Below are 14,600 nucleotides of genomic sequence, written 5' to 3' on the forward strand. Positions count from 1 at the left end.
TAACTGATGTGCAAAAATGCCACCAGCAACTAGGGATGTTCCTGGCGACTAAACGAAAATTTTAATTTAGACTAGTTGACTAGTCTAAAAAAGGAAAACACTCAAGAAACAGTCCAAATTTAGCACAATTTATTGTTAAGTATTCTTCACACAATCTTCAACAACCACGTCGGATTTTAAATGCCGCTAGACACTTTGCGCCATGCGGTATGAATGTGAACATGACGGCAACTCAAAAGTTAACCACTACAGTAACATCTAAAATAAATAAACTGCCTCTGAAATGTGGAGCACATTGAGCCTTGATAGCAAATCACTTTAAAGTTAATAAAACATCTAAATTATAATTAAATTTCAGCTGAAATGAGAGGCATTTTGCTCCCTGCAGTATGAATGTAAACCTTATCTGACAACAACTCACTTAACGTTAACAAATAATATAACCTCTCAAAAAAGATAAACTGCTGCTGAATTAATTTTCTAGACCAAAGTGCTGCCAAACCACGCTGGTTTTGTGAGAGGACATCTGTTTTAAAACTCCAGTCTACTCGAGCATTACCGCGGGGAGGGGGACTGCTGTCTGATGGCTCTGTAGCACCCACTAGTGGCGGGCAGCTGCATGACAGTTAAAGGCTCTCTAAGTCTTCCTAAGCTTGAAAAGTTTTTGTCACATACAGCAAACATGTCCTCATGATCCGCTAGCTACATGTCCTCTGAATATGCTGTGAAAAAGTCCGGTCTCTGTAGGCAGCCCAGGCTCCGCAAGGCAGTTAGAGCTACAGGCTACAATGAGGCTAAAAGGCGAGCTAGCTCCGTTGTGTCTGATAACATTGTTGAACGTAAACACAAGTGAAGTGTTTTTGTTGCCATTTGCGGAGCCTGGGCAGCCTACAGAGACCAGACTTTTTCACAGCATATTCAGAGGACGTGGCTAGCGGATCGTGAGGAGATGTTTGCTGTATGTGACAAAAACTTTTCAAGCTTAGGACGACTTAGAGAGCCTTTAAGCTCTTGTACATGAATAAAACACTAATTGGTTTAACCGACTAATATTTCTGGTGCCGACTAGCGCAGGGGTCGACGTTTAACGTTTAAACGTCTAATCGCACGCGCATCCCTACTAGCAACTACCAACAACACAGGACACTCTGCGTTTTGTTTTCTGCAGTTATACCAACCTAAAAGGTGCGGACACACCAAACCGACATCAAAGAACTAGCGGTGACGAAAGCCAACTGTTGTGTCGTCTACGTCGCCTCACGTCACCCTGTGTCAGTTACATTTGAACACACTACACCGACTACATCCGACGGCCAAGTGGCACGTACGTTCTGCGCCTGCGTGAGAGAGAGCGGAGTGAGAGAGCGGTACATCCTGTCAGCCGAGGGGTTTCCTATCTGTGCAGCCGAGCACCGCAGCACCTCCACGGACTATTACATCCAGACGGTCCCGGTGTTTCCTCCGCAGGCTCCACTTCACTCAGCTGCCCGATAAACCCGCTGCTTCTTCCCACTTTAACCTGAATAACAAACCAGGGCTCGGTGCTCCGGTTGGATCCAAATGGAGAGCCAGGGCTAGCTCAGAGACTAGCGGAGGCTAACTGGCTGTGCTTCCCTCCAGTCATGTTGCGGCTAACGCTCCGATAGCCGCTCCCAGCTAGCCCCGGCTCTCCGCTTGGATCCAAACGGAGAGCCGGGGCTAGCTGGGAGCAGCTAGCGGAGGCTAACTGGCTGTGCTTCCCTCTGGTCATGCTGCGCTAGCTGCTCCCAGCTAGCTCCGGTTTCACTACAGGCAAATTCACTTGCTACAGGGGCGAGGAAATAAAACCTGAACAGCCAATCAGAGTGATCTCTCTCACCGACAAGCTCCGTCGCCAATTCAACATGCTCAATCGTCCGAAAAGCCGCCGACGCCAAAGTGCCAACGGTGCGGGACACACCGCAAAAACTAGGCCGACAGACGCTCACCGATGGCCCGACGGTAAACCATAAACCAAACGTTTTTTAGTCAGTCTTTATCTCGTCTTTAGCAAGTTTATCGTTATGGATTACATCGATGCCGAACTGACAAGAATACTGCCGACACATGGAGCCTTTTAGCTTGCTTCTAGAGTTTTGAGTTTTGTGGACACGTGAGGAATTGTTAATATGTCATATTTCTTAAAGGGAGTTTAGTGTAATATTTTTCACCAGGAGCAGGATGGGAAATAGTCTCAAAGTGAATCTAGTTGTAGTCTCGCAAATAGTGGCCCCGGGGAGAGCAAATGAGAGCTACTGGAGAAAACACAAGTAGCTATCCTCTTCCTGTTTTGGTTGCACAATTATTGAAGCACTTCCTTTGTGCCGTAAATTGAGAGTGATAACACGGCTTATAAGGAACCAATCTAAACGCCGCTGGTGTCATTATTCGATAGCCATCACACTGTTTGATATGATAAACAAAACAACAAAAAAAGTCTATTTCACTTTAACTTGTCTTGTAAAAATGTCCTAGACGACTCGGTGGCCCCCAGACCTGTGATTCATTTTGACTTCTCAAGAAATTTAAAGCTTCAAATCAGCTTCATATCTGAATGTAAAAAGTGTTTCCAGTGTCTCTGTGCAAAATGTTGTAGTTGGCTTTTCTGCATGTGTGTCTGTGTTTGTGTTTGTGCTTACAGGAATAACCATGACATTGTTCTCCAGGAAGATCTTGTCAGCGTCTGGGGTGGTGGGACCGTTGGCACCTTCGGCAATGATCTAAAAGAGACAAAAAACAAATGCACACTTCACATGACTGCAGCCGAGTTGCCCTGTTCTTACTCTTGTGGAGTCAACTGACACCTGGAGGCAAAGCACCCTGGGTAAATCAAAGTGAGCGTTTACCTTGGCCTTGATCCTGGGGGCGTTGGCACGTGTGAGCTGCTTTTCTCCGGCAGCAGGAATCAGGATGTGGCAGTCAGCTTCCAGAATGCTTCCTTCGTAGGGTTTGGCTCCGGGGAAGCCCACAATGGTGCCGTGTTCCTGCAGGTAAAGTGCAGAGAAACACACATGAGAGAAATATTTGAATGTTGTCTCCTTGTTCATCCTCTTCTTGGGCCGTTTTGTACTTTTTTATTACACCAGCGGTTAGCTTCTTTCCTTAAGGGACCCCTATTCTATCATTAAGTAGACAGACGACCCCTGACTAAGTAACATATTTTACAGATTTATCATATTATATCCAGTGCATAACAATAACAGTACAGATCAAGTGATAAACTTTACAATCCACCCACATAGTGAACGCAATAGCTGCAGGAAGTTTGTGTAAAATGAGCGATTTGGATCAGATTTGAGCAGATTATCTCCTATGAATATCATACCAGAGACCAGTTTTCCTGATATTTTGGGGACTTTTTAAATACAATTCCCCCTATGTATTTTTTGAACAATCATGCATACTTAGTAGGCTTGTTTCCCCCCCACAAACTCTGCATTTTCTTCTCCCCGATGCTTGGCAATTGTTCTGTGAGCTCTTCGGTTGTTTTAACTCTGCAGTTTTGTGATGCAGGATGAGGCTGTTTAGCAAAGAGTGAAAGCTCTGTGAAAGCAGCTTGTGTTCAAGTCTTCACTGTGCCCTTATCCTGTGATTGTATTTTAATTTTATACCTTGAATAATAATCTTAACTTAAAAAAAAACAATTTCATTTAGTCTTCTTGACAGAAATGAATGAAATGCTGAGATCTAGGTCTAGTGTACCCTTGAAATCAAGAAGGCCTCCTCTCCAATGGTGAAACTATGGCAACCTCTAGTGGGGATTGGGACCCCCGGTTGGGAACCATAGGTACAGAGGCCCATGTATGTGGATACCACCTGACATGTTCCACCCACTCAAACGCCGTTGCAGATCAAGTACCCCCCCTCATGGCAACAGTACTCCCCAATGGCAGTGGGTCCCCCCAGCAGGATAATGCACTATGCCACACTGCAAAAACTGTTTAGAAATGGCCTGTGGAGCGTGACAAAGAGCTCAAGGTGTCGACCTGGCTTCTAAATTTCCCAGGTCCCAATCTGCTCAAGGATTCTTGTGATGTGCCAGTACCTCAGATGCACCCCTGATCCAAGATGGGGCCTCCTTGGATCAGACTTGCTCTGACCTGTCGAGGCATGGACACAGGATCTCTGGGAGTGTCCTGCGGTGTCTGGCACCAGTGTGTTGGCAGCAGATCCATTTCATCCAGTGGGTTGTGAGGCCAGTTAACGGCACGTGTCATAGATGCTCATTCAGATTGGGATCTGGGGAATTTGGAGGCCAGGTTGACACTTTGAGGTCATTCCTGAGAGATGTTTGCAGTGTGGCATGTTGCATTATCCTGCTGGGGGGCCACTGCCATTGGGTGGTACTGTTGCCATGAGGGGGGTACTTGGTCTGCAACAGTGTTTGAGTGGGTGGAACATGTCAGGTGGTATCCACATGAATGCCAGAAAGGTTTCCCAGAAGAACAATGCATTGGAACAAAATAATCAAAGTTACTCACTTCACCTGTCAGTGGTTTGAATGTTTTGGCTGATCGGTAGCCTGGTTCCAGACCATAGACCCCGCCCACTCAACTGAGTAGGCTTGCATTACTGGTCTGGCATACTTCAGTGAATTTGCGATTTATCTCGTCCAAACGATGGACGGACCAATGAACGCCGGGGTCTAGCGATTAGCCAATCAGCGCCACGCAGATGTCAAGCTGTACGCCGGTGGGTAACTGGTGAGGATAGCAACAATGGCGACCGCTACAGATCCTACAGACCACATTAACGATGCTATCGAGGTATTTCGCCACTACTCGCGTTAATGGAGGACCAAATTAAGGAAGCTGCTAAACTGGATTTAACGGCGATGCAGCTGGGCGTGCACGACGACGGAGACATTTTAAACGGGCAATGCTCGCTTGTTTTCGGCACCCCCGAGGCATGGATACTAATGACGTCAGATTCTGGGTGAGTCACTGATCTCTACTGATTGGTTAGGGAAAAATCAAATTCCCTCCCCCTTGTAAATCACCTTCAATGGAAGCCATGTCAGACTGAAGGTTCTGGGAGCTTCAGTCTGACACTCAGGCTAGCTGATCGGTGTATATCGGAATGTTTCGGTGGAGTTAAAATGTAGACGAAAAAATTATTTCCAGGAGCATATCAGTGTTCTGACACTGATAATGTTAGGTAAGAATGAATCAGTAAGATTAAAAAGAAAAACGTTAGTATTTTGCGAGGAGAAACAGAGTGGAAAAAAAGAACAGCTTTGAGTAATAAAACAGTAAAAAGAGACAGGATTGAGGGGGGAAGGGTAGATGTGCAAGTACCAGCTTGTAGTCCTCCAGCTGTTTGGGGTCGATGCCCTCTGGGTTGTAGATGGATCCATCAATCTCTCCGACGCCCACACACTTGGCCCCAAACCTGTGCAGGTACCTCATAGAGTGGAGACCCACATTACCAAAGCCCTGTGAAAGGTCACAGCAGGTTAATCATCTCCACAGTCCAACATCACTATGACAATCACATTTTGATCATTTATAAACATTATTGTTACACCTTGATTTACTGTTATCATAAAGTATGATTCAGAACATTTTGGCGCCACCATGTGGGCAGTTTAGGTTATGACACCACTATCTACTGAACCTGAAATCAGACCTCAGACAGGTGCCATGTGTTTAAAATATTCTGTGCGAGTGTGGGTGAGAAATGGAAAGAGGACAAATAGACGAAAACAAGTACAGATGGATAGAAGGGATGCTGTCTGGAGCTAATCATTCTGTTGCCTGGTTACGATCTAAAATGTATGTAAAATGCAAAAAAAAAAAAAAAAAAAAAAAAAATCAAGATACTTCACTGCTGATACCAAGCTACTGTTAATACATTATTGCTGTTAAGAGGTCCAGTCACTCATTTGCAACCTCACCCACAATGATCTTAAACTACCAGAGATTAAAGTATAGCAATTTCTAACTGTAGCAGTATATACTCTCCAGTATCATCATACCATACACTCCTAGCTCGCATGTAACCCAACTCCTATATGATACGAAGAGCTGACTTCTGAGCTGATTTTTTTTAAACCCTGTTTTGATCTTGATACCACACTAGAAATCTGCTCTCTCCTCTCTCACAGCTAAATCTCTAAGAAAATCTAATCTCAGCTCAACATAATCCTCAACTACACACACACACACAGAGGGATTAGCTTTTTGAACATTCACGTCATGATTCAGTGGCTGTAACCACTTTGTCACCTCCTCAATGACGCCCTAATCATTCCTCACTCAAATCCCCCCCCTCTGCAGACGTCATCCCCTTTCCACATCTCTAATTGTTTTCTTTGCTGTTGCTGAAAAAAAAACCCATCTGCCTCTTTCCAAATCTCGATGAAGCCAAGGAAAGTATTTAAGTATATATTTAAATGTGTGATATGGACACAAGTAAGAGACAGGGCCAGACATATAAGTTTCCACTGTGAAAAGTTGTGGATGGTACCAATGGAACCGTTCTGTACCGTCCTCATTTTTGGTCCCCCCTCTGTTGGGGTACCTAGCACACAGATCTGGTACTAAAAGGTGGAGCTGTGAACACTGCAGTCTGTTGATTGGTCAATAAAGGACATAGAGCATAAGATCACATTGTTGTTATAATACAGTAAGGTTAAAGTAATTATAGAAAGCATTCCAGGAAAGCAGTGGAGGTCCGTGCCCAGGGGTTTCCTACCCATGTGTCAGTGCTGGTGTGAGAGTGTGTGACACGTGAGGAGCTGCTATGTGACACATGGAAGTGAAACCACTAAGGAGAATACTGATCTATGGCTTTTTCGTCACCACAGATGCACTTCTCTTACAGACATAAATCGGAGGTGTCTTTATAGACAGAGTGGCCTTTGCATGAATTTGAATTTGTCAGCATTTTTTGGGTCTTTCACATCTGCACTTTCGGCCTCTCCTGTCCTTGCAGCCAGGACATTATTGTAACCGAGTATAGCAGCACTTTCTACTGTGGAAAATCCACAATTAAAGCTTACACCACAGTCTTCACAACCGGACATTATCAAGCAACAATGTATGGCTCGAAACTAAAAAGAAATTAACAATATCAGCAACAAAGATTACATGTTTCCCTGATATTAGCATGTAGCTACATGTAGCTGTGTAGGCTACGTAATGTTAACACTTGCAGTTTTGTAACATACAAAGAAATCCACCACGAGCTGTCGTCCCGAAAGTAGAAAAAAACTGTGAGGATGTGTATTCAGAATAGTTTGAACCCTAAGGTTTTTGCTAACAGGAATTACTTTTACCTCAATATTTAAAACTTTGCCCACATTTAATATGAACAACTGACTCTGTGACAAAAACTAAAGAAAAGCATAATAGAAATAAAATAAAAAACCTTGAGCTCAATAACCCAACATACCTGACTCACAAAGCTCGACACGCAGCAATTAGAGCAGCTGAGGAGTTTCTACCAAAAGACTATTAATCGGTGCCACTCTCTCACTGAATCATCATTTCTTATAAACAAAGAAACAGTTCACTGCTGTCTGTTCGGTATGAGGAGATCAGGGCCGGACTACAACAGATGGCATGGCTCTGATTGAGGCTCTTAAACCCCTCACCATGAATACAAATGAAAACTTAAATCCTGCGAGTATCTATGAGCAAACGTCTGCAGTACATTTAGGGTTTCATCTTCCCTCTGTCTTTGGGGCAGTGTTGGGCAGTAACACCTTACAATAATACTTTTTCCAGTAACGAGTAGCGTAACTAATTACGAATGAAATTTCAGAATACTTTAACAGTTACTCCAAAACCAAACAACTCCTCACAACGTTACTTTTGTTATCACATCACCACTGACTTGAAATACAACATCACATCAACAGACTCATTCTAGTAATCGTGAAGCTGCACACGCACGTCATAACGCAGCAAGCTGGTTGGAAACACTGACCTCAGCAGCTGGAAATATTCCCATTACTTTGATTTTGTCAGGAGGAAAGATGACAAGAACACTGTTGCTGCAGGTAGTCGGACTAAAACTCCTTCCACTGCAAAAAACACATCCTCAAACCTCCGCTCTGAAACACCTCAGCTACTACGACCGACAGCACAACAACATGAAGCTCCAGGAAATACACCCCACCAAAGATGAGCCGTCTGCAGCCACAGAGGTGAGGGGTGAGGGGAGAAAACTCAATTCTTATATGCATCATGATTCTCTCTTGAAAGAATGTGTCTCCATGCAGAAAAGTCAATAATCATAAATTTGAAACCCTATTCTCAACATTATGTTCGCTTCTGTAAGACCACGCTGCACATTCCTTACAGCTGAACCAACTGTATGATTAAACTTGACAGACGTTAGAATGTGCATCGCGTTTCCATTTTAAGTTAGGCTACTTCTTGAGTTTTAGTCTAGTCTTTATTATCAGCAGCTTTTTATGATATCACGTGATTCAGAACATGCTGAAGTCCGTGTAAATATCTACGAGGACGCTGCAACGGACACACTTTTGTTCCTTTTCTTCTTGGTTCTTTGCAAAAATAAATATTATCTTGGAAATATCAAGATAATATCTTGGCAAATGTAACTTTCCAGCGGACACATCTCCTGCATTTGTTACTGCTATCGAATCAATAAAAGATAATGTATGTATAACCCCCTGTTTTTTAATTATTGATTTTTACAGATATGCTATGTCCCAAAAGAAGTAAGTAAGGAAGAAATAAATCATGTGTAGAAATCAAAGATTCTGATTCATCAATAATCGTTTTATAGTGTAATTGTAGCCCTCCGAATTGGAATCAAATTGTGCCTAGAGATTCCCACCCTTACGTCTATTATGTTTCTACTACCATCAGACCGTGTGTGTACCTGGACGATGAAGGTCTTGTCCTGGAAGCCGGGCGTCAGGCCCAGCATGCTCATGTAGGACGCCTCGTTGATGAAGTTCTCGATGCCGTGGAAAACTCCGCGACCGGTGGCTGAGATACGTCCGTGGATTCCTCCCTGGCTGATGGGCTTCCCTGTCACACATGCATGGGCGTTGATGTCCTGCACACACACACACGGATCAGATCAGATCAGGCAACACACCTCACACACTGGAGAAGATTATATTCACTGTGTTTTGGTAAAGATGCCCACAGGAGATTTCTGAAGCCTCACTTCTGGTTTGCCAGTCTAGCAATGCAATAAGAGAGCAAGCAGCAACCACCATAGCTGAGTGTGACTGGCAGAGAAAACAAACACGGGGCAGAACATACTATTCTTAAAGCCTTAAAGGGATAGTTCTGATTTTTTGAAGTGGTTATATGGGGTGTTTATCCATAGTACACAACAGATGTCTGTCGGCACGCTCCCAGTTTGGAGATGCAGGCTGGAGTCTGACATGTAAGCTAAGCAATGTACAACTGTGGGCGAAGGTCAACGATGAAACATATTTTAGCCAGCTAAAAGAAATCACTCAGTTTAAGTGTATGCTGTAGAGTATTTTCACTGCTTCCCCTTTCCATCAGGGAGGCCCATTTCAACAAGGAAGCTTTAATGGCCTCAGTTCTCCATCTATGCTTTTGCCTAAGCCACCAGACCCCATGAACGAAAACAGTCATTTTAGCTCGCTGAACACAGGAGCCGCTGGTCTACCGCTGCTTCTATCACTTAGATAGTTTAGTGTCTCAAAGAGTTGGTTTGGATTCACCAAAGTTTCCCACTAACAAAAAGTCACACACTAAGGGCGCATTCACACCAGGATAGTTCAGGGGAATTTCACACCTTCATTTGGTGCGGTTCACTTTCACACTGCACTTTTTATAGTGGACCAAACCACCTGAACGTCGCACAGTTACAACAGCTGCTCCCTTTGGGGCGGTACTGCCCGAAATGACCACTGACCAGGAAGAGAAAAAAAAGGCATAAGGAAGAAGAAAACCCGGCTCAGCGTTTGGCCAGGGCCGAAAACGGAAATCTCTACATGAGACGAATGCAGCAGTACCAAAAAAGACGGCGGAGAGCAAGAGACTACGGTGTGCGGCTGTGGTTTTGCAAGAATGTGAAAGTTTTCAGATCACATACGTATATGTCCGTAAATCATACGCATGTACTGCAAGCTACGTCACTTCCTCCCTTTGGTTTGCTGGATAGTCCATTCACATTTCCCACTGTAAGCGAACCGCACCAGGGTTCACTTGCAAGTGAACCAAGACCCCCAGTTTTCAAGCGGACCAGGGTTCACTCGTTTGGTCCGCACTAGAGTTCAAATAAGCGTTCACACCACTCCAAACAAACTGAACTATCCGTGGAAGTGGACCAGGGTTTGTTTAAAGCGGACCAAATAGCGCCAGTGTGAATGCGTCCTAAGGCAAGCAAAGTAACTAGTAGAGGCAGAGGTAAACCAGCAGCTCCTGCGTTCACCAATATTAATTCACTGTTTTTCCTCAACGGTGACTGGCTTTGAAGAGAGCGATGTAACAGCTTCATTTTCCCACTGGAAATCACTGTCTGATATTAAGGTAAAGCAGTAAATTAAATATAATTTTCACTTAAACTGATACTGATCTTTTTTTTACTTTTTTAGGTGGCTAATATATGTTTGTTGCTGACCCCTCCACAGCAGGTTTTTTAGCTTCCATGTCGGACTCCAGCCCAATTTGGAGTCCCCAGTTTCGTGCCAACTGACATGGACTGTGTGTAAGATATAAGTGCCCAATACACCCCCTCTTCATAAAGAATCTGAACTATCCCTTTAACATTTCCAATGAGCCTCAAAATTGCAACCACAATGCCCATTGGAAGCTGCAAAAACCAGCACTTACATCAACAGTTACTGCAGGAAAAAAAGAAGATATATATCAATACAAAATCTGCAACTTTTTTCGAGGTAATTCAGTACAGTCCGAGATTTTTGGGAGCCACTGTCTAGTGGCCATTAGTGGTCTGCATCTTTCCTTTCTGCATCAGCTTAGCTTTCGGCCATGGTGTTAACTGCTTGACATAGACACTGTTAGAGGCTGTGCACTGCCACAGTACAAAGAAGTGCTGCAGCTGACTTAACGCGAGTACTCACTACCCATAATCCCCTGCCCTAAGATACCCAGAGCAGGAATGTGTCACCCACTCCAAAACCCTGAAAGGGGTATCTGGAACAGAGGGCACATGACTAAGTAAGGCCAGAGGAGAGTGGAAAAGGAAATAGAGGATCATGGGAAAAAGAGATGAGACGTAATAACACATGAAATTGTTACTTACTGTTTTCACTAGAATAATTAAGGTGTATCCACCACAATGGATTACAATGTTTGCAGTCATTAACATTTTAATCACAGAGGTATACAGAGAGCTTAGTGTCCATCAATCCTACACGGATTACAGCGGGCCTGTCACGATGACTACTTTTGTTGGATGAAATATTGTTGCAGAAATAGTTGCGATGAATGATATTATAATATGAGACCAGTTTATGCCATGGATAAAATGATAATATATTAGCATAATAATGCAGGTACACCCATTCAAAGAGCAATGCCCTTTTAATTCTTAAGAAAATTCAGACATTGGAATGTGAGAAAAATATTATTATAAAATATATTTTTAAAAAGTAATAAACTGTGAACATACACATATATATAGAATTATAGTACCTTTATAGGAGTAGTGCAGAATGACTCAGTTTGAGACGTTTGGCTGACAAAAACAAAACCAAGTGATGCCTCTTGCAACTAATAGACAAGCTTAGCGCAGCTCCATGAACACTGCAATTACCTCCATAATAGACACTTGTGCTGCAGACAGCTTGCAGGGATGGACAGCCTGAGAGCTGGGGGGTTTGATGGTGGATTTACAGAGTGGAGGAAGTAGTCAGAGGATAAACCTACAAACTACAAACGGTTAACTTTTTTGGCTCGTTGCCGGGGGTTTGTGTGTTAACAACTATCAGGACTGTGCGTTCACTACTCCAAAAGTGCAGCTGCAGGCTATCAGTATGCTACACTGTGTCACCTTTGAAGTTTTATTTATTTTTTCTTCTTACTCGTGCGAGTAGGCGAGGGGAAGAAATTAAAAAAAAAAAAAACAGGAGGAATCGCTGCACCCAAGTCTTAAAATGGTCGTGAAACCGCTGATATTTATTCTAACATCATGTGACGTTCTTATGTAGACAAACATGGATGTAAACACGAGGACAATATTGAGGTCAGTAAAAAGACCGAGGTCATGTCCATGTATCGTACGACAAGTGGATAACGTGATTATCGTGACAGGCCAGATACCTCACACCAGATTCTACTCCAGTCTACTGACACCCGCTTTCTTGGTTGCCTGAATAGTTAAAGGGATAGTGCAACCAAAAATGAAAATTCAGCCATTATCTACTCACCCATTTTTAGAGTCATCACATCCATTGCGGAGATCCAAGGGGAGAGTGGGTAGCAGCACAACTCCACCTAATGCAGGCTGGGCGCCTCAGATTCAAACGTCCAAAAAACACATAATTGAAACCACAAAATATCTCCATACTGCTCGTCCGTAGTGATCCAAGTGTCCTGAAGCCAGTGCACAGAGAGGCAGTTAGAGCTGCAGGCTACAATGAGGCTAAAAACAGAGTTCAAGTGACGTTTTTCCAAACAACTTTTTATGTCGGGGCTTCAGGACACTACGGACGAGCAGTATGGAGATATTTTGTGGTTTCAATTACGTGTTTTTGGACGTTTGAATCTGGGGCGCCATAAGCCTCCATTAGGTGGAGTTGTGCTGCTACCTCCTCTCCCCTTGGATCTCCGCAAGGGATGTGAGGACTCTAAAACTTCACCTGAGCCTCCCTCAGCATATTGGTGAGAAGATAATGGCTGAATTTTCATTTTTGGGTGCACTATCCTTTTAACAAGCCTCATCTTAGATTATATGTAATATCATGAGCAAACACAGTAAGAATCTTCGATTTAATGTGCAATTTGTCAATAAAATATCAGAGTCAACACAGGAAAAACCACAAAAATATGGATACGGTTACACAAAAACACCTTGTCACTAATATCACTACACAGTAACTTACAGTATTCGCCAAATAACTTATCCTTAGAGCTCTTATAATGTCTCAGCTCTGGTCCTGTGTAGAATCAGTCAGGTTCTCTTAACACTGCAGCTGGCTTTTCCCAACTCCTGAATCCATCATTACATTTTTCCTTGACTTCAAGACAGTTAAAATTAAGGTGAAGTATTTTAAAAACTACAATTCCTGATGATTCAGATCAAACCTAAAGCATATATGAACACATGCTTAAACTCACAGGAGGGTAAATATTTTCCATCTTTAGTTAAACACGCCCTGTTTGACAGGTTTTGATATGAGAATGATTAACTGATAACATACACACACACACACACACACACACACACACACACACACACACACACACACACACACACACAGAGGCCTCAGTTTGTGAAGCCGTTTTCAAGAGGGGAGGAATGTCTCAGTGGTCGACTGTGAAGGGAGAGGCAGGAAACCACTTCTCGTGCTTTTCATGTGACTCATTCCTCGCTTTTAATATGGCCTATTTTAAAATTCTTACCAATAAGCTGCCAAATCATACAGACTGGTTGTGTATGCCTGAGAACTCACAGTGTGTGCAATGGTGTTGGCGTATGTGTCAGCAATCCAGGACATTTCCCTCTCTCCCGTGCTCATGTCCGGGGCCGGGACATCGATGCCGGGTCCTGGGTGAAGGAAGACAGGCAGTAGAGAGAGAGTTAATCAAGCATGCAATTCACAGTGCAGAAATACACACGAGGACGCACCTCACACACTGGACAGTTAACACTCTGACAAAACATGCTTCGGTCCTCTTGATAACGAGGTCCTAAAAGTTTGAATGAATGCTATATCGCTTGCATATTTGGGCTTTAGGAGAAATGTGAGAGCCAGGCTTTGTGTCCTTGTGTCAGTGACAAAACAGACAACAGACATAACAGAAGTGTGCGCACAGAGAGGTGGGCAATGAGACTACTGAGAGAGAAAAGGGTGACCTTCGCAAGAGGGGCAGTCTGACATGGGCAGAACAGGGCTGTTTAAATATTCACTTTTGAAGGCGCTTCAATAAAACCTCATCAAAATAAATGCAAGCATCTAACAGACAGCGTCATATCTGTCTTTGCCATGTTTGAACTGGATACATTATAAACACTGACATGCATCGAAGCAGGGGTGAAAAACAAACTGGCTGTATAGGGGCAGTTAACCTGCTGAACCACTGCATATGTTTATATGTGGCCCTGCTCTAAAGTTAACACTAGAACTAGAACAGCCCTCCTTCTTGATTGATGTATCGATTCAGTGATCAATGATCCAATATAATCAGTGCAAAGTGGAAACAGTCCGTACGTTTACATGCCTCTAATCAGTCAAGTCGGACTTCTTGTCTTGTCTGAGTATACATGCAGAAGAGAAAATCGAATTTCTGACTAAGTACATCTGGCTCCGCCTCCATACGCGGCATTGTGTCCTTTTTAATATAGTGCGTATTGAACTAGTTCCAGTTGACCTGAAGAGGAAGCTAAGGACGAATTAAGATGGCATAGATGGATGTTGCTATGGCTCTGTATGT

At 43.5% G+C, this 14,600-nt stretch overlaps 1 protein-coding gene across 1 annotated transcript in view; it reads right to left on the minus strand.

The window, feature by feature from the left end:
* LOC126399829 (glutamate dehydrogenase, mitochondrial-like) overlaps nt 1-14,600 on the minus strand; it is a 36,594-nt gene that overhangs the window by 12,094 nt on the left and 9,900 nt on the right. Inside the window, exons 5-9 of the mRNA XM_050060118.1 lie at nt 13,619-13,713; nt 8,875-9,054; nt 5,316-5,453; nt 2,865-3,002; nt 2,658-2,738 (exon numbers count right to left, since the gene is read on the minus strand). Coding sequence (XP_049916075.1) covers nt 2,658-2,738; nt 2,865-3,002; nt 5,316-5,453; nt 8,875-9,054; nt 13,619-13,713 — 632 coding nt within the window. The remainder of the gene's footprint in view (nt 1-2,657; nt 2,739-2,864; nt 3,003-5,315; nt 5,454-8,874; nt 9,055-13,618; nt 13,714-14,600) is intronic.

This window comes from Epinephelus moara, chromosome 13 (assembly GCF_006386435.1).
Source record: "Epinephelus moara isolate mb chromosome 13, YSFRI_EMoa_1.0, whole genome shotgun sequence".
NCBI classification, from domain to species: domain Eukaryota; kingdom Metazoa; phylum Chordata; class Actinopteri; order Perciformes; family Serranidae; genus Epinephelus; species Epinephelus moara.